This window comes from Mobula hypostoma, chromosome 27 (genome assembly GCF_963921235.1).
Source record: "Mobula hypostoma chromosome 27, sMobHyp1.1, whole genome shotgun sequence".
NCBI lineage: Eukaryota > Metazoa > Chordata > Chondrichthyes > Myliobatiformes > Myliobatidae > Mobula > Mobula hypostoma.
The window spans coordinates 18,665,001-18,690,998 of NC_086123.1; the positions used below are offsets into that span (position 1 = coordinate 18,665,001).

Below are 25,998 nucleotides of genomic sequence, written 5' to 3' on the forward strand. Positions count from 1 at the left end.
AACATTTGTATTACATTAAGTTAGATATACCTTTTAAAAACAAGCTGAGGCAGCAGATTCCAATTTCTTGTGAATTTCGCAGAATGGGACATAGTATTAGTGAAGTATTACCTAACCTCCGAGATAGAAACATAGAAACATAGAAAATAGGTGCAGGAGTAGGCCATTCGGCCCTTCGAGCCTGCACCGCCATTTATTATGATCATGGCTGATCATCCAACTCAGAACCCAGCCTTCCCTCCATACCCCCTGACCCCTGTAGCCACAAGGGCCATATCTAACTTCCTTTTAAACATAGCTAATGAACTGGCCTCAACAGTTTGCTGTGGCAGAGAATTCCACAGATTCACCACTCTCTGTGTGAAGAAGTTTTTCCTAACCTCGGTCCTAAAAGGCTTCCCCTCTATCCTCAAACTGTGACCCCTCGTTCTAGACCTCCCCAACATCGGGAACAATCTTCCCGCATCTAGCCTGTCCAATCCCTTTAGGATCTTATACGTTTCAATCAGATCCCCCCTCAATCTTCTAAATTCCAACGAGTACAAGCCCAGTTCATCCAGTCTTTCTTCATATGAAAGACCTGCCATCCCAGGAATCAATCTGGTGAACCTTCTTTGTACTCCCTCTATGGCAAAGATGTCTTTCCTCAGATTAGGGGACCAAAACTGCACACAATACTCCAGGTGTGGTCTCACCAAGGCCTTGTACAACTGCAGTAGTACCTCCCTGCTCCTGTACTCGAATCCTCTCGCTATAAATGCCAGCATACCGTTCGCCTTTTTCACCGCCTGCTGTACCTGCATGCCCACTTTCAATGACTGGTGTATAATGACACCCAGGTCTCGTTGCACCTCCCCTTTTCCTAATCGGCCACCATTCAGATAATAATCTGTTTTCCTATTTTTGCCACCAAAGTGGATAACTTCACATTTATCCACATTAAATTGCATCTGCCATGAGTTTGCCCACTCACCCAACCTATCCAAGTCACCCTGCATCCTCTTAGCATCCTCCTCACTGCTAACACTGCCACCCAGCTTTGTGTCATCCGCAAACTTGGAGACGCTGCATTTAATTCCCTCATCCAAGTCATTAATATATATTGTAAACAACTGGGGTCCCAGCACTGAGCCTTGCGGTACCCCACTAGTCACCGCCTGCCATTCTGAAAAGGTCCCGTTTATTCCCACTCTTTGCTTCCTGTCTGCTAACCAATTCTCCACCCACACCAATACCTTACCCCCAATACCGTGTGCTTTAAGTTTGCACACTAATCTCCTGTGTGGGACCTTGTCAAAAGCCTTTATAGACTTAATCACTGGTCACAACAAAATTTTTTTGTTATTGAAAATGTTAGCTGCTTCACTTTATCATCAGCATTATTTTAAATGGTAACAGTTAAAGTACCTCTTAGTTTACTTTTACAGTACTCATTCAATTTCAGAATTTAAACATTTATGATTTTAATTTGTAGCTTAATTGAAGTATGTGAGCTTAGATGCAAATAAAACATAGGTATTCGAGTGAACTTTGATATATTATTGTATTTTGGTACTCCTGTCTAAATGTCAGGTGATACTTTACTTGGGCCCTTAGCTTCCAGTGGAACATAGGCTATTGATGACCTCCTGTTTCCATCGTCCTCTGAAGTCGATGTTATGGTTGTTTGTCGTCAATGCTCCTGCAATCTATTGTATCCACTGCACAGGGGATTGGCTTATACAGCAGGTGATGCAGTGTGTAAATATTTTTTTAATTGAAAAATATTGAACATGATCACAAGAAAATCATGTGGTTTTGTCATCAAACCTTATTGAATAACTTGGTGTAAAACTGCTTTGCAAACAAAGTTTTAATTTGGTGACATTTCAGTATTTGACCTAAATCAGAAAATTCACAATATCCCCACAGCATTAAAAGCTGTTTGATTAGAAATGGTTTGTGCAGTTCTACAGATTTCACAATTGGTGGGGGCGGGGGATGGGGGAGAGAAGGACTGGTTATAAGTGAATAGTGATTCTGTAAAGACACAGTTTTTAAGTTTAGTAAGTCCAGATCAGATCTTAATGTAATATTCTTTTTGTTGTGTGGAAAATTTGGTTGTCATTTGTAGCTGATATTTTTCAGGGTGGTGTTGCTGGTCTTGTGGGACAATTGAGAAAGATCTAATGAATAGGCTGAGTCTGTGAACTGTATTTAAAGAGAATAGATTTTTTTTCAAGTATGTTGTACCTAATAAATCTTAAGCATAAGCTTGTAATTGGAAATTTCATGAATGTGAAAAACAAGTGATATAAGATTGGATTAAGTCAGTTTTATTTGAGATTTGGTTGGAATGTTTTCACAGTGAGAGACAGATAGCATATCACATGCACTGAAAATAATTGATATTGCAAGAATAGAAGTTCATTATCAGTCCCTCAAACATGTATCAACATACAAACTTAGTTTTCTGGTTTCTGTTTCTTGGGTTTGGTGTGTTGTGAAAAGCATTGAATGTTAAGAGCACTTTGCTTCACTCCCTCTTAAGACATTCAAAGAATTTTTGCTTTTACAACCCACTATTAAATCTTTGTATTTTAGTATCCATACTAACTCTTTTTGTTGCACTATTTTCCTGAAAGAACCAACTTCTTCTTAAAACAGGAACGAAGACGGGATTTAAAAGAAAAATCTACCACCAAAAAAGCAAAGTCATCTGAGCAACAAAGTGACAAGGAGCAAAACAAATGCAGAGAGCGATTAAGTTCAGCAGAAAATGGAGAAGAGCGGCCAAAACGAAAAGAAAAGAAACCTTCAAAGGCTCATAGTTATTCTAGGTCCAGATCAAGAGAGAGGTAAATAGAGTTAATGTATTTCTTTTTAACATATTTGAGGCTTGTTTGTCTTTTGCTTGGGATCCTAATTGAAATACTTTTGCCAAATTATGAAGAGATTAATTTTCAACATCATAATTATTTGTCTGATTCAAAGCTAGCCTTTAATTAATTTTCTTTAAAAACTTAATGATTTTAAAGGGGCACTTTTTATCATTTGAATGTTGTAATTGTACAGTTGATCTAAAGGTTTTCTGTTAACTGATATGTAGGTCATTGATATTCTTTTGTGTAAACACAAGTTTATCAATTTCTGTTTGTGTCATGACCCAGACGACATCGCAGCCGTGAGAGGAGGAGATCACGTTCAAAGAGCAAAGAGAAAAGATCTCGGAGTCGGGATAGGCGGTCAGGGAGCAGAAACAAGCGCTCAAGGAGCTGGGACAGGCATTCAAGGAGCAAAGACAAGCGCTCCCGGAGTCGGGACAGACGCTTGAGCAAAGATAGGCGATCGCGGAGCAGAGACAAACGGTCGAGAAGCAAGGACAGGCGATCCCGGAGCAGGGACAGGCATTCAAGGAGCAAGGATAAACGGTCAAGGAGCCGAGATAGATGCTCGAGGAGTAAGGATAAGCGATCTCGGAGCAGGGACAGGCGCTCAAAAAGTAAGGATAAGCGATCTTGCAGTCAGGACAGACGCTCAAGGAGCAAAGATAAGCGATCTCGGAGTCGGGACAGATGCTCAAGGAGTCGCGGGAGGCGCTCAAGGAGTCGCGGGAGGCGCTCAAGAAGTCGCGGGAGGCACTCAAGGAGCAGGGACAGGCGTTCAAGGAGCAGAGACAGGCATTCAAGAAGCAGAGACAGGCGCTCAAGAACCAGAGAAAAAAAACGGCGACCAAAATCCCGTTCAAGATCAAGATCAAGGCACAGGCCTCGCAGGAGTAGAAGTAGAAGCAAGTAAGTTCATTGGTCTGTAATTATAATTATATTTTTTATATAAAATAGCTCCCAAATTGTTTTTGGCCAATAACTCTTTGAAATATATTTGAATAATAACATTTTATCTGTGGGAACATTATTGAGTAAGATTTGGCACTGAGCCATCCAGGCAAGATTCATAGACATGGTACCAAAAGCTTGGCACTTAAAGTGAGTAAAGAAAGGTTCAGAGAAGGAATTCCGGAAGTTGTGGCTTTATTGGATGAACGCACAACCATGAATGACACATCAATTAAAACTGGAGATGCTGAGGAGATCAGATTTTACAAGAGTGTGGAGATCTTGGAAAGCTCTGTTACGGAGAAACTGAAAGATGAAGGTAGGGAAGTGGGGCGAAGTAACAAATTGATTAGGTCCTTTTCCTAAAATTTGAAATAATCTTTACCGATGAGGCAAAAGTGAATGAGAGCAAGATTGACAAATAAATGGGTAGCAGAGTTTTCTCCCCACAAGGGTGGGCATGCCTTTAATTAAGACCAGTCAGTAGCAGTTAGTTTGGCCAGGGTACTGGCGAATAATTGCCCCAGTTTCTTGTGCCAGCTGTGATTAATTGTCCAAAGTCCAGGAAATATATTAAAAATAATGTATCAGAGATTTGTATCATTGCGTAGTTCCTCTGTGCTGCTTTTTTTTCTATTTTAAATTCACTTCTCCACTTTCAAAATGGAACCTGCCTTTTGTAAGGACCTCTGTTCCATAGATTGTGAGAGATTGCTTCTTTGCCATGTGAATTATTAGCTGTTAGGCAGAAAACAAAGCATTGTACGGAATTAGTCCTTACTCTTAATAATTTCTCCTTTGGCTCCTCCCACTTCCTCCAAACTAAAGGTGTAGCTATGGGCACCCGTATGGGTCCTAGCTATGCCTGCCTTTTTGTTGGGTTTATGGAACAATCTATGTTCCGTGCCTATTCTGGTATCCTCCACTTTTCCTTCGCTACATCGATGACTGCATTGGCGCTGTTTCCTGCAGGCATGCAGAACTCGTTGACTTTATTAACTTTGCCTCCAACTTCCACCCTGCCCTCAAGTTTACCTGGTCCATTTCCGACACCTCCCTCCCCTTTCTAGATCTTTCTGTCTCTGTCTCTGGAGACAGCTTATCCACTGATGTCTACTATAAGCCTACTGACTCTCACAGCTATCTGGACTATTCCTCTTCTCACCCTGTCTCTTGCAAAAACGCCATCCCCTTCTCGCAATTCCTCCGTCTCCGCCGCATCTGCTCTCAGGATGAGGCTTTTCATTTCTTTTTTAAAGAAAGGGGCTTCCCTTCCTCCACTATCAACTCTGCTCTTAAACGCATCTCCCCCATTTCACGTACATCTGCTCTCACTCCATCCTCCCGCCATCCCACTAGGGATAGGGTTCCCCTGGTCCTCACCTACCACCCCACCAGCCTCCGGGTCCAACATATTATTCTCCATAACTTCCGCCACCTCCAACGGGATCCCACCACTAAGCACATTTTTCCCTCCCCCCCCCCCTGCATTCCGCAGGGATCGCTCCCTACGCAACTCCCTTGTCCATTCGTTCCCCCCCATCCCTCTCCACTGATCTCCCTCCTGGCACTTATCCCTGTAAGCGGAACAAGTGCTACACATGCCCTTACACTTCCTCCCTTACCACCATTCAGGGCCCCAAACAGTCCTTCCAGGTGAGGCAACACTTCACCTGTGAGTCGACAAGGGGTGATATACTGCATCCGGTGCTCCCGATGTGGCCTTTTATATATTGGCGAGACCCGACGCAGACTGGGAGACCGCTTTGCTGAACATCTACGCTCTGTCCGCCAGAGAAAGCAGGATCTCCCAGTGGCCACACATTTTAATTCCACATCCCATTCCCATTCTGACATGTCTATCCACGGCCTCCTCTACTGTAAAGATGAAGCCACACTCGGGTTGGAGGAACACCACCTTGTATTCCATCTGGGTAGCCTCCAACCTGATGGCATGAACATCGACTTCTCTAACTTCCGCTAAGGCCCCACCTCCCCCTCGTACCCCATCTGTTACTTATTTTTATGCACACATTCTTTCTCTCACTCTCCTTTTTCTCCCTCTGTCCCTCTGAATATACCTCTTGCCCATCCTCTGGGTGTTTCCCCCCCCCCCCCCGTCGTTCTTCCCGGACCTCCTGTCCCATGATCCTCTCGTATCCCCTTTTGCCTATCACCTGTCCAGCTCTTGGCTCTATCCCTCCCCCTCCTGTCTTCTCCTATCATTTTGGATCTCCCCCTCCCCCTCCAACTTTCAAATCCCTTACTCACTCTTCCTTCAGTTAGTCCTGATGAAGGGGCTCGGCCTGAAACGTCGACTGCACCTCTTCCTACAGATGCTGCCTGGCCTGCTGCGTTCACCAGCAACTTTGATGTGTGTTGCTTGAATTTCCAGTATCTGCAGAATTCCTGTTGTTTGCATTGTACTGAAAGATTATTTTTTAGACAAAAGAAAGACTGCATTGCTTTTCATCAAGAGGTTTGCATTGGAAACTATTACTACTTTGTTGACGTGTGCTATTGATTTGGGAATTGGCGGGAGATTTTATTTCGATGTTTCCGCATGGGAAATTTAATAAACAGTGAATAGGACAGAAACACATACTGGGTTTAATATTTCACTGTTCTATTTAATGCCAAGAATATTGTAGAGAAGAATGGGAGGTATAATTCTGTGTACAAAAATAATCACGATTGCGATTTAAAATAAAGTGGAAATAATAAAGCGATCGGAAAGAGGTAAAACGCCATCGATCATTGGAAAAGCGTTAGGCTACAGTTGGTCAACGATAGGAACAATTTTAAAGGATAAAGTGAGAAAAGCCCTGCCCCGATTAAAGCTACAATTATTACTAAGCAACGCAGTGGTTTAGTTTTTGGGTTTTTGATTCTCCACATCAACCCGGCAGCGATGGAGAGCACTGGGGAGTGGTCTGTCACTGGATCGAACTCGGGAATTTCCGTTCCCAAGCCCGGCGCTGAAACATATGTTTCTTAAGTGTTTTATATGCATAGAAAGGTAAAATATATACTAAGACAAACATTTGACTAAATGACGCTAAATAATACCGGATGTACCTGTTCCGACTTACTTAGTAAGAGAACTTCCGTGTTTTTTTCGATCCCGATCCACAATAACCTACGCACATCCTCCCATATACTTTAAATCATCTCTAGATTACTTATAATACCTAATACAATGTAAATGCTATGTAAAATAGTTGTTATACTGCATTGTTTAGGGAATAATGACAAGGAAAAAAACTCTGTACATGTTCAAACAACAAGTGCTAGAAGAGCACTTACGGGTTTTCTGGATTTGCGGTTGGTTGAATTCGCGCATGCGGAACTCGCGGATAAGGAGGGCCGACTGTATAAATACACCCAATATATACAGAGACCTAAACTACAAGAACAACAATTGTGCACTGCCGATAAATAGCAGGATTGCTTTGGAATCTGATGGCTATCACTTCTGTTGATACTTGTAATATGAAATTTTTTAAGAAATGTAACATACATTTCTAGCCAATTGAAGGAAAGACAATAATTTCTCTCTTCCCACTATACAGTTCAAATTATCGTCTGTAGTCTTTGTACCTTTTGGGGTCATTACTAATGAGAGAAAAAAACATCCTGTAGAAATATATCTCTACGTATTTAATGGGTTCTTGTCAGGGAAAATCATGGTATGGACAGTTTTCGAGGAAAATAACTCCTTCATAATGCGGGAATGCGCTGTTTTATATCTATTTCTTGTCTATTTCTCATGTCTGATTGATTCATCAGACTTTTAAGTGTTGCACTCAATTCCCCACATTAGAAATTTTAAATGATTAAAAATACATAATGAAGAAAGAAAGCAAAATTGTGCTGAGAAATTCTGCAAGAAACTCCAGAGTCACATTTCCAGTGTGCGAACCTGTTTTTCTAGTATATTCAAAATAGAACAGCACTAACCACAGCTATAAATACAAAAAAAACTACTGGAGATCAGAATTAAAATCAGAATTAACTTATTGGAAGCAACCAGCAGGTCATGCAGCCTCTAGGTAAAGAGGCTATATTAGATGTTATATTTCAACATGAAAAAGCTTGATCAGAGTAAATATATTCTTATTTGCATAACTCTGTGCCTTTAAGTAAGAAAAATACTTCAAATATCTACTTAATTGAGGATTGGAGAAGTAATGGATATTTCTGATGTTCATTTTATTCATAGCGTTGAGTTTAATTTCTTCCTATTCAGATTACGTATTTAAGTATTCACAACTCTTTATTTTAACTCAATGGGAACCTGGAACTTGTAGTTATTTAAGAACTATGTTTTCTGTTCTATTGTTTCTAGTGATTATACATTCATTGGCCACTTAAATTAGTACATCAGTATTCCTTGTTAATGCAAATACAATGGATTCCACTTAATTGAGCCACTGGTTGATCAGGCAGCCACTTATTTGGGACAACTCTTAATCGAAAATAGTCTGGATTTCCTTAGTTTATTTGGGACTCTATGCTGCTTAATTGGGGCAGGGATCTGTTGAACAGTTTCCCTGAAGAACTTGAAGGTATCGACAATCGTCTTGAATGTTATGATGCAAATGAAGGTTTAGAGAATGTAATCACCAAAAATTATATAAAGGCAGTCCATTATCTACAGTAGGTGTCTGTGCTGATTTTGTTCATATATAATCTGTCAAAAGAATATGACAGCGTACTCTAGATCCGTCAGTAACTATTAGGAACTAATACACATTTTTGTAGTGTTCTACTTTGTCCTGCATTTCATTTAAATGTATAATTTGTTACTCAGTTAAATGGTAGTTTGCCTATTTTTATATATGCCTTTTTTACTATTTTATGGAACTTCAGCAAATTGGGCTAAAGGTACTGGTCCAAGATGTGTCTCAATTATCTGGAATCCACTGTATCTACTCAGCCAATCATATGGCAGCAACTCAATACATAAAAGCATGCAAGAGCTTGAGAGGTTCAGTTCAGGCCAATCATAAAACTAGGGAATGAAATGTGATGTAAGTGACTTTGACAGTGGAATGATTGTTGGTGTCGGAGGGGGTGATTTGAGTATCTCAGAATCTGCTGATCTCCTGGGATTTTCACACACATTCTCCAGAGCAGAGGTCTTTTTAAGCCATGGACTCCTACCATTAACTGAGGGGTCTGTGGTCTCCAGGTTGGAAATTCTTGAGTTCTAGAGGTTACAGAGAATGGTACGAAAATCGAAAGACATCCAGTGAGTAGTAGTTCTTGGGACAAAAATATCTTGTTCATGAGAGATATCCAAGAAGAATGGACAGACTGGTTCAAACTGGCAGGAAGGTGACAGTAACTCAAATAACCACACGATATAGCAGTGGTGTGTGAAAGAGCATTTCTGAATGCACAACATGTCGAATCTTGAAGTGGATGGGCAACAACAGTAGAAGACTGCGAACATACACTTAGTGACCTCTATTAGGTACTGAAGGATCCTAATAAAGTAGCCACTGTGTGTATATAAAAATAGTAATTCTATTTGTTGGTGTAGTTTAAATTTATTCATTCTTAATTTTTAAATTTTTTGTGACAGAAGAAGAAATTAGGAAATGAATTTTCACTATTATTTTTTTGAATCGTTGAAATTTGTGTTGCAGAGAAAAAAGAAAACGCAAATTTAGCAGAAGCAGAAGCCACAGCCGAACTCCCCCAGCATTCAGGGGCCGCAATGCTGCCATGGATGCCCAAGAAGCATTGGCTCGCAGGTAATTTTTAATAGTTTCTGTTAGTATTCAGTTTTTGTTTGATTTGATGCAACCTTTTGTCATAATAGAGGTTGCTTGCTTTTAATCACTAGGAGCCATGTATCTGTTTTCTGTCTGTATTGTATTTTGTGTTGCACATTTTATTTTGGGGTACGGTAATTTGTCACATGGGTTTAGGTGTGATAGAAGTAATTTTTTTTACTGCAAAGTTGGCTTATTACACTTGTATTACTAATTCCACAAACTGTTAATATCATTTATTTCATTAACGCTATTTTTGATAGTTTGTCTTTGCTGGTTTCATAATGAAGAATCAAATGTACCTTTTTCCAACTTGGAACTTGGTTATTTGGAAGCGTGCTATGCAGTGTTAATTCCCTCACTCAGTCTCTGAGGATTTGGTTTGTTTTTCAATAGCTGCCACACAATAGTTCTACCACTTGATTTACATACTCAAGCTTTTTATAATGGGGCAAATCATCTTTCCACCAACCTCCCATCTCCTTTCCACTTCCTTTAGCTTTCCATCAGCTCATAACAGAATAACACTAATGTTCCAAATATCTGTTCTTGGTTACCTTTTGGCCAGAGGAGGGGTAAGTAGCCAATCTTCTGAATTACAATCACACATCTGAACAATGATTAACGTTTAGATTTTGAATTTTGAATTTATACTTCTGGTTTTGATCCTGGACATTAACATTTACTGATTGAAGACAGAAGAATCTGGATCAATGTGTTTTCCTGTAAACTGATAATATTGAGTAGAGGTGGTCTCTTGAGTTTTCCACAAAATGTGCATATCAAGTCCTGTAGGCAGTGGTCCCCAAACACCGGGCCGCAAAGCATGTGCTACTGGGCCAGGAGGAAACGATATGATTTGGCGATATGAAACGATATGAGTCAGCTGCACCTTCCCTCATTCCCTGTCATGCACTGTTGAACTTGAACCCCCACCCCGGCCAGTCCGCGGTGCAAAAAAGGTTGGGGACCCCTGCTGTAGGCAACTGACCAAAAGAATAACTGCCATCCCAGAAAAATAACTGATTTTCTTTAATTCTAAAATTTAAGAAATGTATATTTTAGCATTTCCTAAACTTGGGGTCCATGGACCCCTCAATTAATATTAGGTACCTTTGGCTTAAAAAATTCTATTCTCAAATGTCTAAGGGAAAAGTAGATTGATTATGAATTATGGACTTTGTTTCAAAGAATTCTGTAGTTGTCCTTGTGAGCCATTGCTTGAGGCACTGCGATGTTTCCATCAGTTTTCAGATCAATCTCCCTGGGCAAGCTCAAGGTTCCTTTGAATTTGGGGATGATTCTACATACATTATTCTGGATTATATGTGACGGGGGGTGGGGAACAAATGCAGAGGATTCCAGTTACTTGGGATACATCGGGACCAATACATTTTGACCCAATTAAGCGGCTGCCCCCATTAGCTGAAATTTCATGGAAATCATTAAAAGATGTATATAAAAAGACAATCATTTACTGATCAACAATTTGTGTATTTAAATAAAGTGCAGATCAAATTAGAACACTGCCAATAATTCTACAGTACTATAAAACTGTGTTAGTTCCTAGTAGTTAACAATGGAGGAATTTATCTGACGTGTTCTTTAGATTGACTGACTGTAAACTAACAAAATCAGCCCAGACATCCAGTGCAGATAATGGACTGCCTTCAGACAATGCTTTTTATCAGGGGTTGACAACCTTTTTGCCTCTGTGGGCCGGATCACGTATTAATAAGTGGACTGTGTGCCAGATAAATGCCATAAAAAAAACTTGAAATATGGGAATTATCCATTTAAATACATTTAGTTATGTTTTGCCTCAAATTAATGAGTAACGTGTGCTAGAAAATCATTTGTGCTTAAGGTTGCCTACCCCTGCTTTAGATGATTGCATCCTCCATATCTTCATTTTCATTGTAACATTCAAGATGATAGTCGATAGTTTGAGTTTCTTTGTAGTTCCTAACTTCTTGAAGTAGTGAAATCATTTCATTTTCATTTCCAGCCAATTTTGGCATCTCCAAACCTGAATGCAAAACAGTTCCGAATTGCCTTACTGCTTATTTCTCATCAACTATCAGTGACAAAAATTACTGCTTTTTGAACATAAACACAAACAACTGACACTACTTAAAATGATTGCTCTAAGCACAGTGCAGTGCCTCATGGCCACACAAGTGTACGCAACTGACACTAGTTAGAAATTGTTTGTCAATAGTCTCCTGTCCCAGTTAAGTGGTACAGAGTCCCAAATAAAGGGCTGCCCTGATGGCCCAATTAACTGGAATCCACTGTACAGTATACCCAAACACCAAGGAAGTGCATCATACAAGTAGTTATGGCTCACTTGGAGTGGTGCAGCATCTGATCATCAAGGGAATTCAAAGCTAAATTGCATCTATTGTAATGTATCAAGTATTAACTAGTTAAGTTGATCAACGCAAAGCTTTAATTAACACTTTAGCCTACAATATAGTTGCCAAAACTGAGAAGTGGTTGAAGAATGGACAGCACAGGCAACTCAGTATAAGATAATTTTCAGGATTCCCAGGACCAGTCTTTTCCCAGGCTGCTACTAGGTCAAGGGAATAGATTGCCAGAGTTCTGGCTGAGATTTTTAAATCCTCACTTAACACAAGTGAAGTATGAGATGATTAGATGGCAGAAAATGCTGTTCCCCTATCCAAGAAAGTTGAATGGTAATTTAAAAATAACATTAATTATTAAGCCCAGCAACCATTAAACTTTCCCTAACTGAAATGTGAACAAAAGCATGTTGATTAAATTGTAACAGGTTTCAGAGAACGTCCCCACTCTTCCAACTGTTCCTTCAAGACTTACAAATATTTAACCAAAATTATGATTCACGCAATAATTCAAGTAAATTGAGAGGCATTGATCGTGTGGATAGTCAGAGTTTTTTTCCCAGGGCTGAAATGGTTGCCACAAGAGGACACAGGTTTAAGGTGCTGGGGAGTAGGTACAGAGGAGATGTCAGGGGTAAGTTTTTTACGCAGAGTGGTGAGTGTGTGGAATGGGCTGACGGCAACAGTGGTGGAGGCGGATACGAAAGGGTCTTTTAAGAGACTTGTGGATAGGTACATGGAGCTTAGAAAAATAGAGGGCTATGGGTAAGCCTAGTAATTTCTAAAGTAGGGACATGTTCGGCACAACTCTGTGGGCTGAAGGGCCTATATTGTGCTGTAGGTTTTCTAGGTTTCTATTTTTTTTAAATAATTGTGTAAGTCCTAAGATATTAGTCATCAAAATTATGACCAAATATCTAATGATTTCCATTGTTTACAACACAGGCTTGAAAGAGCAAAGAAGCTTCAGGAACAAAAAGAAAAAGAACTTCTGGAAAAACAAAAAGTGGAACAAACAGATGTAACAGGTATTTTGTGATACACCCTATCCTCATTATGTGCAGGGGATACTTTCCTCGCAGTCGACGCATAATGTGAAGAATTATTTAAATGGAGAAAATTGGGATGCGTTCCAGAGGGCTTCTTAAATATATTTTATCTGTAATTTATTCACATTTTCATACCAATATGACACAAAAGCAGCACCACAGGAAAACATTTGTATTATATTTCATCAATTTAAGGTAATATTCAATGTAATAAATCATAGAAAGTTAACATCCAAGGGTGTACAGTACTCGCCAACAGTGGCAGGCGTGTTCGCTCTGGGAGATGAGTGGTTGTGGTGTCGGGCAGCTTTACATGGATAAGGTGGATGGTTGTCATCAGGATCATCTCAAGCACATCAAGGGGTGAAGGAAGTCTCAGAACTCTTAAAACTGCTGGCAGCAGGAGATGACACTGATTTGAAGAAAGTGGTGAGGGTTGTTTGCTTGGCAGCATTTTGTTTTTCAGCATAAATTTGCTTGTAGGGAGGAAGGGTTGATGGCAGGGAACAACTGAAATGCTGACTCTGTTCTAAATTTGGGTCCATGTCCATCGCCATTTGTGCCAAGTGTTCCAACTTCCACCACCATTCCCCCACCGTTGGTAAACTCCTGGGATTTTCAAAATCGTCTGTTGCTTGCAGCATCTGAGAGGTAGTTCGCCATAAAAAAAATACATATATCTTGAATGTGGATCACACCTTGATCGAGTGGTTGAATCAGTGATGTTGTGTTAGGCGGCAGGAAACGCACTATTAATATTAGGATGAATGCTGTCCAAGTGTTTAGGATGGGCTAGCACATTGTCAAGCAACAAAAGAACTTTAACATCAGGATTCTGTTCCCGGCAGTAGCGTCCCAGAGCTGTGTTCCCTTCAGCTGATGCTGTGCTGTTTATAATTTCCAACATTTTTTCAAGTGTTAAAGCGGTCCTCTGCCACCCGGCTGATGGCCCAGGACATGACATCGGACGCTTAGGAGGCATAGTTAAATATTTCAAGCACAAAATCACTGCACCGTAGGTAAAACCAACAAAAGTTTGAGCACAAGATCGTGCATCCACACGTTGCCAAAACCAATGTGAGACTGACGGGAGTGAGATTGTGAGGCGCGTGCACCTGACTTGTATTGGCGGGAAAGTGGTGCTTCTCGTCCCAACAGTGAGACTGTGAGGTGTAAGTGCGTGACTTGTATTGGCGGGAAAGCAGTGCTCCTCACGTAACTGTCAGTTTTGGACGCATATAAGGAGATGTCGGTAGAAATAGGTTCCTCGCATAACTGAATCTGCGTTGTCTGAAGATGCATATAGTGAGGATAGGGTGTGAATATATTATACAACTGGCAAAACTAATTCAAAGGCGAGTGTGAAACACTTTTAATACTCCTGGAACATGCACATCACTGGCAAGAAAAGATTTACTTTGTGCTTGCCCCAAGTTTTCAAGTATTTGCCTTGGTTATTTTTGAGAAGGTGGAAATCAGTGGCTTTTATTGAACTCCTGGAAGTCCCTACAGAGACGATGCATACATAGCAGTTACATACGAAGTTGCAGGATTTTGACCCGAGAAATGCTGAATAATTCTTAACTTATTTTCATGTCAAAATCTTGAATATAGCCTGATTACAAAAAAAAGGAACAAATTCAGTTTGGGTAAATATCACCCAGTACCAGCAAAATAATAGTAAGACCCGCCAAGGGCAGGTTTGAATTAGGCTAAGCACTTGGTTTAAGACATCATCATTACCTTGATCCAAATGTAGACCAGGGAGCTGATTCCAGAGTTATAATGAAAGTGACTGTCTTTGACATCAAGGCAGTAGTTGTAGAGCACTGATTAAGTTGAAGTAAATGGGTAGCATGGGGAAAAACCCATTCTTATGGTTAGTCATATCTTGAGTAAAGGAGACGATTTGTGTCCCAGCCTCAGGGTATTACTGCATGAGTTCTTAGGGGTTGTTCCTATGGCCAGCCATCTTTAGTTGACTCAACCATGATCTTATTTTCATCATACGGTAGGAAATGGAGATGTTCATAAATGATTGGAGAATATTAAATTCTTCCTGCTGCTGCATGATCCAGATAACATTACAAGACACAGAAGTAGAAAGTGCAGTCATCTAGTTTCGTATTCAATGGCGTTGCTGTTGCCTTTTACCTACCATCAACAGCCTGACATTCACCATTGGCACAGGTTAGAAGCTGTGACCCTGCAGCTTGAGGCCTTTCTGTTATGGTTTGTAACTTCAAAACATTAAATTAATTTGAACGTAGACACAGGAGTCCAAAATGCAGGTCTAACTTTGAGTTTACTTTAAGCGAGGAGTGTGCATATCATGTGGTAATGTGATTATGTATGCAATACACGTATATTTATACATATAACAAATAATGATTTATTTAACTAGAATGCTTATTCAATATATATACACACAGAAGATTACTTAAGTATTACTGAGATATTAAATACACAACACTCCTCCCTTAGCTTTAAACTCCAGCACAATAGAGAATGCATCTCAACTATATACACAACATACCATAAGACATGATCACTGTGGAGGATTACGTACTCTTGTGGGATAATGTCTTTCCTGACAAGGGAGATCACTCTGCTTGGCATGTGAGACTTGTGGCTGTGAAACAGCCTCAGGTTCTGGGGCCTCTGCGTTGAGTTGACTCTGCGACAGCAGGAAGTGGTTCTGACAGCTCTGGACACCTTTCTTCTCCTTTTCTCAGCTTCTCATGTGTGCATCTTGATCTTGAGAAGGTGCACTTAGTTCACTGGAATATTCTCTTACTAATCCTTCTATTGCTCCCTGTACCATCTTATCACAGCTCTTGGTTTCAGCATCCACATTATTTGATGAATCCTCTGTTTTCTTACCTCCCACTTTGACAAGCAGCCATTTGTCTCCCACTTGCAATAACCTTAATGCACGCAGAGTAGATTCTGGTTCTTTATACTCAAAAAAACCAAATGCTTTCAAATTTGTTTAAGCTCATTAATCTATCTTCCAGCTTAAAACTAAGCCATATTTTGCAAGTAACTGATTAATATAGCAGAAGCTTTCTCAGGTATGTTGCCTACAAAAACTGTTGTAGTCAGACCGCTGTTTTTGTCACTTCCACATTCCTCTGAGCAGCATGGTCCTTTCTTGGTCCAATATGCTTTCCAATCAGAGGCATGGGTTGGCACCAACACCTGTTTGTCCTCTGTTGGGCAACGGTTCATAGTATGTGGCAAGGAGACAATTGTGGCATCATCTACTACATTTTTAAATTTGCTTTCAGTTGGCTCCATTACAGTGGATGTAGCATGCAAATTGTGGATCAAGTTGTACCTTGTTTCAGCCACACATGTCCTCACAATGCTGGTCTTCCTGTTTTCACTGCATACAAGCCGAATGTGGCTTGTTGGTTGTTGCATTTCACTGTTACAAATATTATTTCCACAGTAGTTTTCTTTTCTCCAGTATAATTTCTTAGTTGGATATCTGCAGGCTACAGTTTAGAAAATTTGAAATCCTGTTCATATTCATGGAATGACTAAAACAGCCAAGCCAGTGTTCAATTTAATTTTAATTAATTTGCCATTCACTTCTGCTGTAAGCCATATTGCTTGTTTCACATGGTGAATCTCCAGGCCAGCAGTCCTGTATCACTCTCATCATTATCAGATTTTTCATCAACAGCATGCAGATTAGTGCTCTTTTTGAAACTGCAATTTAATTTGGCTTTTTCTCTTCTCTGTGCAGTCAATTTATTTTTATCTGCCCAACATACTCTTGGTATGTGTCCTAGTGGTTCCATTTTCTATGTTTTGCCCTTAAACCTGCACTGGTCTGGTGTATGTGAGCCCCTACCACAACAGTAATGCAATTTGTTTGGCCTGGCTGGTTTCCATTTAGAAGTTGTAATATTTTTCATGACTGCAACTCGATTGTATCTCTGCAGTTTCGTTGAAACATCAACTTTAGCTGCTCTTTTAAATGTAAGTTGTACTTCAGTTAGGATCTGTTTTTGAATGCCCTCTTGTTAGATTCCACAAACTAGACAATCTCAGTGCATCATTAAGCCCACTGAACTGACACTGCTCAGACAATTTTGTTAATTCAGCCACGTATGCTGAAATGGACCGTTTATGAAATCTAAAGCATTCTGAAATCAACAATAGTTTCAGTTCTAACTGTTCCTGCATCACTTTTACGATTACAGTAAAGCTCATATCTGCTGGTTTGGTTGGAGCAGTCAAACTTCAAAGCAAGCTATGCCTTTAAACCTATTGCACTGAGCAAAATCAGTATTCATTTCTTATAGGATAATTTATTTGCTTCAAAATATTGTTGAATTAGCTCAGTATACATACTCTGGTTATCTTTTGTGTAATGAAACATTAATTTTTCCAATGTAGCCAGCCATTTCTGTGTTTTAATTATTTTTATCACCCGGTAATCACTCTTTATGAACCTGTGTTCTAAACTTGATTATGTATTTCTTCCGAAGAATACGTGCTGCACTTTTTTTTTAACTCGTCCATTTCTGCACTTGTTGGGCTGCTTTTTAAAAATTTCAACCATTCCTCACTGCATTTTTTCTGGTTCGACTGTGTTTCAACAGGTGGATAGCTGTCTTGGGTTCATTTTAAAAATACCGCATTGCAAATATTATGTTCTGTAACTTCAAAACATTAAACTAATTCAGAGGAAGACACGGGAATCCCAAATGCGGGTCTAACTTTGAGTTTACTGTAAGTGAGGCGTGCACATATCACTGTATACTGACATATGCAGTTCGTCTATTTATGCATATAACCTGTAATGAATTATTTAAACAAATGAATGCTTAATCAAACATATATATACAGGATTACTCAATTACTCAAATATTATTGAAATATTAAATATACGCTTTCCACCATTGGGAAGATAGCAGACAGAGAGTGATTGAATGACTCCAATTCCTAGGATGACTGCAGCCTGATAGTCTCCAGGTTCTTGGTATCTTCCAGGACAAAACCCTTCATTTAATTAGCACCCAGTCCACCATCCTGAACATTCATTTCCTCCACCAGTAGCGCACAGTGGCTGTGGTCTGTGCCAACTATCAGATAACTTGCAATTACTCATTTGGGCTATTCTGAATTTCTGAAATGTAGACTAGCCATTAAAAGGACAAGGAAACCAGATCCTTGGAAATGCTATATCCTGCAGGTTCCCCTACAAGTGTGTGCCTTTGAGAACATACTGGACATACACAAACCAAAGGCATGGATGAACCAGGAGATTTGCAGCTGAGGGCGAGGTCTGTGGCATTCAAGACTGGTGATCTAGAATCCTGAGTATCCAGGTACAGCCTATGGAATGCTATCTTAAGAGTGATAAAGCAATTCCAAGTGAAGTTAAAAGATGTAAACTATGGCAGGGTCTGCAGGCCTTAACTTCCTACCAGGTGAAACCTAACATTATAAATGGCTGTCACGTCACTCCCCGATGAGCTGAACAGCTTTTATGAATGCTTTGAAAGGAAGAGTAAAACTGTGCAAATCCTGCAGCACCTGCTAACTTTGTGATATCTGTCTCAGATCATCTTTCAAGAGGGTGAACCCTCACAAGGCATCAGGACCAACCAACCACTAGAATGATCAAGGACATCTCTGCTGCAAGTGAAGGTTCACACCTGCTTCAGAAGGGCATTAATTATACCAATGCTCAAGACGAGCAGGGTGAGCTGCCTTAATGAATCACCCAGAAGCACTCATGCCTACTGTGATGAAGTGCTTTGAAAGATTGGTCGTGTCTAGAATTAATTTCTGTGAGCAACAACCTGGACTTGCTGCAATTTGCCTACTACAACAACAGGTCTACAGTGGATGCAATAGTGAATGTAATTTCACTGGCCCTCCTCTTGGCCTTGAACCACCTTGGCATTAACAATACCTATGGTAGTTAGATGAGATCATGAAAAGGCAACGTGACTTCATTGGACATGTGCTTAGGAAAGAGGAGTTAGAATACATGATGATGGAGACAGCAGCCAGAGAACTGGAAATGAATACCAATGAATTGATCCACTTGAGCCGAAACAGGAGTATGTGGGCCATGGCAGTCAAAGCTCAAACTGGGCATGGCACCTGATGCTGGTAGTTAGGTTGCTGTTTATTGATTACAACTCAGATTTCAACACCATCTCTTAACAAACTTCAAAACCTTGGCCTTTTCCGTTCACACTTCCTCATCAGGAGACCACAATCAGTGCTGATCGGGAGTAACATCTCCTCACTGACAGTCAACACATGCACTTGAAGATGTGTCCTTAGCCCACAACTCTGCATTCTCTACTGTCATGACTGTGAGGCTCTGCACAGCTCAAACACCACCTATAACCTCCCCAGTGACACAACTGTTGTTGGCAGAATCTCATAGTAATGAGGAGGCGTACAGGAGTGAGATAGATCGGCTGGTTGAATGGTGATTCAACAGCAACCTTACACTCAATGTCAGTAAGATCAAGGAATTGATTGTGGAATTCAGGAAGGGGAGTTTCAAACTCCTGGGAATGCACAAGCTCTCATGGTCTCAGAACATATTATACACAAAGGACCTCTCTGTAGAGAGCTGGGTGGATGCACACCGATGTTCATCAATCTGCAGATGCGCAGTAGAGAGTATGCAAACAAGCCTCATCACTGTGTGATACGGAAAATGCACTGCAGCGGACAGTACGGCTATAAAATGAGCTGTCAGAATTGCCCAATGCATCACTGGCACCATTCTACCAGCCATCAAGGACATGTATACAGAAAGATGCTGGAAAAGGCCAGTAACACATTGAAATTCCCATCCTCCTCATGGACTGTTTGTCCCATTCCCCTCAAGAAGGAGGCTACATAGCTACCACGCCAGGACCACCAGACTCACTAGTTTATCATTTTCTCTCAGTCACCTAATGTGCCCAGCGTCATTTTATGGACATACACTCAATCTATGTACATAACCTATCTTGTGTACTTATATGTTTTATGGGTTTTTTAATTGTTTTTGTATCTTTATCTTATTGGGTTTCTTTGTGCTGCATTGCATCTGGAGTAACAATTATTTTGTTCTCCTTTACACTTGTATACTGGAAATGACATTTAACAATCTTGAATCTTGAAATCGGAAGTCGTTGAGGTTTGAGTAGCTTCAAGTTCTTGGATGTCAGTAACTCTGAAGGTCTATCCTGGGCCCAGCATATTGATGCAATTACAAAGAAGACATTAACCTCCCCACCATCGAGGACATCTTTAAAAGGTGATGCCTCAAGAAGGCAGCATCCATCATTAAGAACTTGTCATCCAGGACATGCCCTCTTCTCTTTACCATCAGTGAGGAGGTACAGGAGTCTGACAATGCACTCTCAACGTTTTGCGAACAGGTTCTTCACCTTCACTATCTGATTTCTGAACTGTCCATGAACCCAGGAATACTACTCCACTTTTGCTTTCATTTTGCACTATTTCTTTATTTTTCTATATATTCCTGTTATTTATAGTAATTTTTATGTATTGCACTGTACTGCTGCCACAAAACAATATATTTCATGGCATATGATAATAGACCTGATTCTAACAATAAAGCGAAGGATAGGCAAGGCCATAAGATTATAGATTGTAGTGAAGTATAATCCTACTGCTGTGGAAAGCCTAACACTTTTCACACTACTTCGTTTTGAACTGTTAAGATTTGTCCTGCATTTCTTGTGTTTATTCCTGTGGTAATGCCATTCAGCATGATAGAATTTTGCCTCCACAGGAATTGTATGGTAGTCATTCCTTGTAGTCCCATCATGGGCTAAATATGTCTGCTATAGTTTGGTGAGGTCAGATCAGTTTTTCTGCTTATACTGGTCACTTTTGCTAACAGCCTTGTCAGATAGTGATGTACTTTAGACCAATTATGTTGATGAATGTGCCTTCTTGCTAGTGACAGAATGTACTAAGTGATGGAAATATTGTATAGGGCATTGGAAAATCTATGGAACAGACCTTCATATTTTCTGGGAGTGCGGGGGGGGGGTTCTGTGGCATCAGGGCTCTTCTGACTTGACTAGCCTAATTCACTTTTGACATGTTTAGTGCCTGTATTGATACTGGTATTGTTTTATTATTACTTTCATTGTCATTTGTGACTGTTAGCCTTCATGGCTAAGAAAACTACTCTGAAACCTGAGAATTAAATCCTGTATTGTTAAGGCTTCACATAACTCAGCTGTATGTTTGATTTCCTGGAAAATATGTACCTATCAAGATTTTTTGCACCAACAAACTGTGATGTATTTTGATTATACTTCCAAGTTATATGATTTTGGAGTTGGGAACATGGAATGTAAGGACAGATACTTTTCCAAAATATTCAAATCTGGCCCTGTTATTCCTATAAAGCTACTATCATTCATTCATTCTTTTAAAATAATGTTTTATGCTAATTGCAAGTATTGATCATTTTCAAAATAATACTTGGATAGAAAAATAGTAATTTTGTGGTAATGTATATTTCACTAGTTTTTACCCAATCTTGTTAAGTCAGATTTGAAGTTGATTATATACATTTTCTGAATTCATATGCAGTAGTTTGCTGTAATTTATGAAATATGTTTACCCTGTCCTCAATTTTAAAACTGAGGCATTTATTAAGGAGGTAAAAATCATAACTTTGATGTCTGATTTTCCAGTTTTCTTCTCACACACACTTTCTGATTAACTCTAGATGTATCTGTTGACGTGGTTTTTTGAGCTGTATCTGTCCAGTACTTTTTAAAAGATTCGCATTTCTGATGAGATTGTGAAGTTTCTATTTTACATGTACAGTCTGCTCATGGATGAAGTATTATATCATTCATTGAGTTCCCCAGAATGTAAACAGATGTTTTTCTCATTCAGATTTTCCTCGAAAGTAGATACTAACATTTATATTTATCATATTTTGCAAATTGGATAAAGTTGGTATTTGGTCACCCAGTTTAGAAGGAAACTGAAGTGCATGTAATAAACTTGTTATGAGACACTCTATGTTGTTATATTGGATTTTTTAACCAAGTAGTAGTAGGAAACATTAATCCTTGCCCTATCAACATATTAATATATCATTTTTGTATATTTCCATGTCCTTCCTTTCCAAAATGATTTAAAAGTGGAGTGTCAAAGGTTATAACATTTAAGCATTAAGAACAGTAGTATCAATTTTGAGACAGTGATGTTCTTTGAGCACTGGGTCTTCCGTAAAAGTTCATGAACATCACCCCAATTTGAACTGATAGTTTGCATAAATGCAGATGTCAGAAACTGTAATGTGCATGGAAAACAGAAACTGCCAAAATGTTTAAGATCTGATTTTGAAATATCATAACTGGACAAATACTGCTTAAAAAGTAAGCACTATTTATTTTCAACAGATACAACTAATGGATCACTTGGGAATGTCAACCAGCCAACAGGTAGGAAAACTTAATATATATTTTTAGCAAACTATTCCTTTACAATCACATCTGTTATTTCATTTCAATCGCTCCAAATGCCAACACTTTGTGATTAGTTTTCACATAATGGAGTGTTTAATAGAATGTAAATCTTAAAATTAAGAGCACTTTCTATTTTTGCTGCTGTAGAAGACCGTTAAAGTAGTCTTTAACCTGTTGGATAAAACTGTTCGTTCAGCTACTCCCTACTGGTCCTATTTTGTGAGTGCTCGTAGTATCTCTGGTCAATGAATTTCTACCTACAGCATCTAGCAGAGTATATGCCCAGACCAAAGCAGTAATTTTATTCAGTGGCTAGAGGCAAGTATGTTTATAGGTACTGCATCATGAACGGAGAGCCGGTGAGTATTTTGAAGCAGAAGGGTACTGAGTGATTTGTTAGGAGAAGGAACAAGCGTTCCATATCTGTGCATCAGTTATTTTATCACTGATGGCATCTTATTCCTTGGTAGTGTTACTTGTTTAATGATCTCAGTCTTAATCATCATTTGATTCAAAAACACTCATTTTGAGGAATGAATTCCAGGTTTCTCCTCTTGTGGGAGAAAGGCTGCTGTCTAATTTTACTTAGTATTTAGATATTAATCCAAGTTTCCTGATTGAAGAAAATAACTCCTGGCTTGTATCTTGGCATATATTTATATCATTTTGAAGACATAGATTAGATTGCCCTTCAAATTTCTGGAGATATAAATGCAGTTGTCAGTTTATTTACTTTGTGTAATCCTTTGCGTGTTCATTGTATCTGCATCATTTCCTGTCCATGATTTCTTTGCTGCAGTTTGGTATAACTGCTTCTTTGGTTTTGCATTCCAATTGTCTAGTTAGAAACTACCATTTCATTAGCCTTTGTGTGCCTGGTTATTAGATCAACATCTAAATCTCTTTTGTTTCTGCACACTACTTGGACATTCCCATTATTAAGAAAATACTAATCTTTTTGTTTGCATGGTAAAAAATCTTTTTTTGGGGGGGAGCAGAGTTCATGTTGTTGGATTATTATGTTGGAACTATATAAAATCTATGTTTTTAAACTGAGAATGTTTGAATTTTCTGTGCTGTGCTGGAACTCTTGAATGCTGGTGGGCATGTGAATGCAATGAGATACTTAAATAGGTTGTAATTATGAACATTTTTTTTTTAAATTGTGTCACAGGCAAAGTCAGCTGTATCTTCTCATATCATAGTACTCATCCAGTAAAGGTGTAGTTTGACCCTGATTCACAAGTAGCAGTATATGCCTGTCAGGTTGTTGTACTATATATCCTGGCTGTGTTCCATGGCCTCACCACGCTTATCCTTCTAAGTGATGTGTTTGCAAGGTGCCATGGTTGATACTGTGGCAAATAGCAGTCTATTCTGCAGGTAATTCTCACTGCTTTCAAAACTGAGGTCAAGGTTTAGATTTGACAATAGTAACAATTAAGTTGTTCTATTTTCATCTTTGGATGCAGGCGTCTTGAGCACAGTAAATACGTACACGGATATTAAGCAATTAAGAGTTGAATGTTTATTTAAAAAGAAGATGTGGGTGATTAAGTCTCTTATGTTTTCAACAGTTAGTAGTGGATCTGTTCTTAATGTTGCTGCACTCCTGGCTTCTGGTACTCAAGTTACACCTCAGATTGCAATGGCTGCACAGATGGCAGCTCTCCAAGCCAAGGCTCTGGCTGAAACTGGCATAGCAGTACCTAGTTACTACAACCCAACTGCTGTTAACCCAATGAAGTTCGCAGAACAGGAGAAGAAACGCAAACTCCTCTGGCAGAACAAGAAGGAAGGGGTGAGTTCTGAGTACAATATATTAGTGTTTTATATGTGTATGGCTTTGTCTATGGTAGAAAAAGCCTTCATACAAATATTTACACTTTTAAAAAATTGTTTTCAATCTTGTGTGGTGTAGAGTTTAAACCCTGGGAGATGGAAAATCATAGTAAGTAATGGGCAGGGAAAATAAGTATTTAAAATGAGGGATAGATTTAGGAGGATCAAGATTGGAGTCAGCTGAACAATAAGACTTGACAGATGAAATATTTTTGTATGATGGTGTTGACAATAATGGCAGTAAGAAGGAGATGCTAATGAAAAGCAGAGAAGTTAAAGAAGAGTAGTGGATGAAATAGAATCCTTAGACCTTCTGGTAGAGGCCTTGATAACATCAGACACTTAAGCTAGAGTTATTTTCTGTTTAACACTTCTTTCAGTGTTCGGGACCTGTGCTATTGATCAACGTTAAATGCATGGTTGTAAGTTGTTCATGATGTCAAGTATTTGATATCATTGGGCATGCACATTGTCATTAACAGCTATTTTGTGTTCCAAATTGAAAATAACCTTCCTAACATTTAGATTTTTCCCGTTACTGATATTGATGATTGGATTTGCATGTAGATAGTGTCACCTCAAAGTTACTTAATCACACAGCAAGACTATACACTACAGTATAATTAAACCAAGAAAATGGATGTCTGTGACTACCAAACCAAATAAACTAACTTTATTTACTCCACTAAAATTATTTGCTGTTTTAAAATGAGATTATTGAAGCTCCTAGAAGTGTCTAGGATAATTAAACAAGCTACAGTATGTTTTAACAAAACGTACAAAGTTTCATGAAAAAGAACAAAGCAAGTTGCAGCAAAGTCGGATAGTAGCATTACAATCCTTTGGGAACCAATCATATTTGACCTGTCATTTATAATGACTTGTTCTAATTTAGCAAAATTACTTGGAGCAAATTGTTGTGGTATTTAAGCTACAATTGTGAAGAAGAAGAAAGCCCTTAACTCCGAGTGGAGTCATCGGGACGCCGTCATGACGGCATTTTTTTTTAGCAGGCTTTCTTATTCTTACGAGGCCAAGTTGCTAGCTCGACGCTCAACCCAGCATGGATGGAAAGCGTGCAAGGGAGCCAGCTGAATTCGAACTCGGGAGCCTTCGCTCCAAAGTCCGGCGCTGATGCCACTACGCCACTAGCCGGCAAGCTACAATTGTATCACAGTAAATTTTGTGAACTATCACAAATTACTTACAAGCAGAAATAAAAAGTTATTTATCTGTCTAATCCAATGTTTTTATGGAATATTTTCTGTCAGTATGATGTTGTGAATGTTCATGTGCCTTTTATGCTCTGTTCAAGGATAAGTCACAGACTGCAGAATTATGGGAGAAGCTTAATTTTGGTAACAAAGACCAAAATGTAAAATTCCGGAAGTTAATGGGCATCAAGGTGAGTTGTAACAATAGCAAAGAAAGTGTTTCTACTGTAAATGTTTTGAGACCTTTATCATAGGAAGACCAAGTCAAAATAGTAAGAGTTACATAATAATATGAATCCAATGGAACAAAATGATAAGATGATTTTTAGGCTGAAGCTATTTGAAAGTTTCATTTCTTTTCTAGTAAATGTCATGGTTGTCAACCTGTGTGAAACAAATGCCTTGCTGGATGGAAAATAGCTTAGATAAAAC

The 25,998-nt window shown here is 39.3% G+C and overlaps 1 protein-coding gene across 2 annotated transcripts in view; it reads left to right on the forward strand.

Annotated features, from left to right (window-relative positions):
- rsrc2 (arginine/serine-rich coiled-coil 2) overlaps window positions 1–25,998 on the forward strand; it is a 40,208-nt gene that overhangs the window by 12,989 nt on the left and 1,221 nt on the right. The window contains exons 4-10 of one of the 2 annotated variants that reach the window (XM_063034141.1): window positions 2,647–2,837; window positions 3,150–3,773; window positions 9,470–9,577; window positions 12,913–12,995; window positions 22,445–22,486; window positions 24,088–24,311; window positions 25,668–25,757. In XM_063034141.1, coding sequence (XP_062890211.1) covers window positions 2,647–2,837; window positions 3,150–3,773; window positions 9,470–9,577; window positions 12,913–12,995; window positions 22,445–22,486; window positions 24,088–24,311; window positions 25,668–25,757 — 1,362 coding nt within the window. The remainder of the gene's footprint in view (window positions 1–2,646; window positions 2,838–3,149; window positions 3,774–9,469; window positions 9,578–12,912; window positions 12,996–22,444; window positions 22,487–24,087; window positions 24,312–25,667; window positions 25,758–25,998) is intronic. The other variant, XM_063034142.1, reaches the window with a different exon arrangement.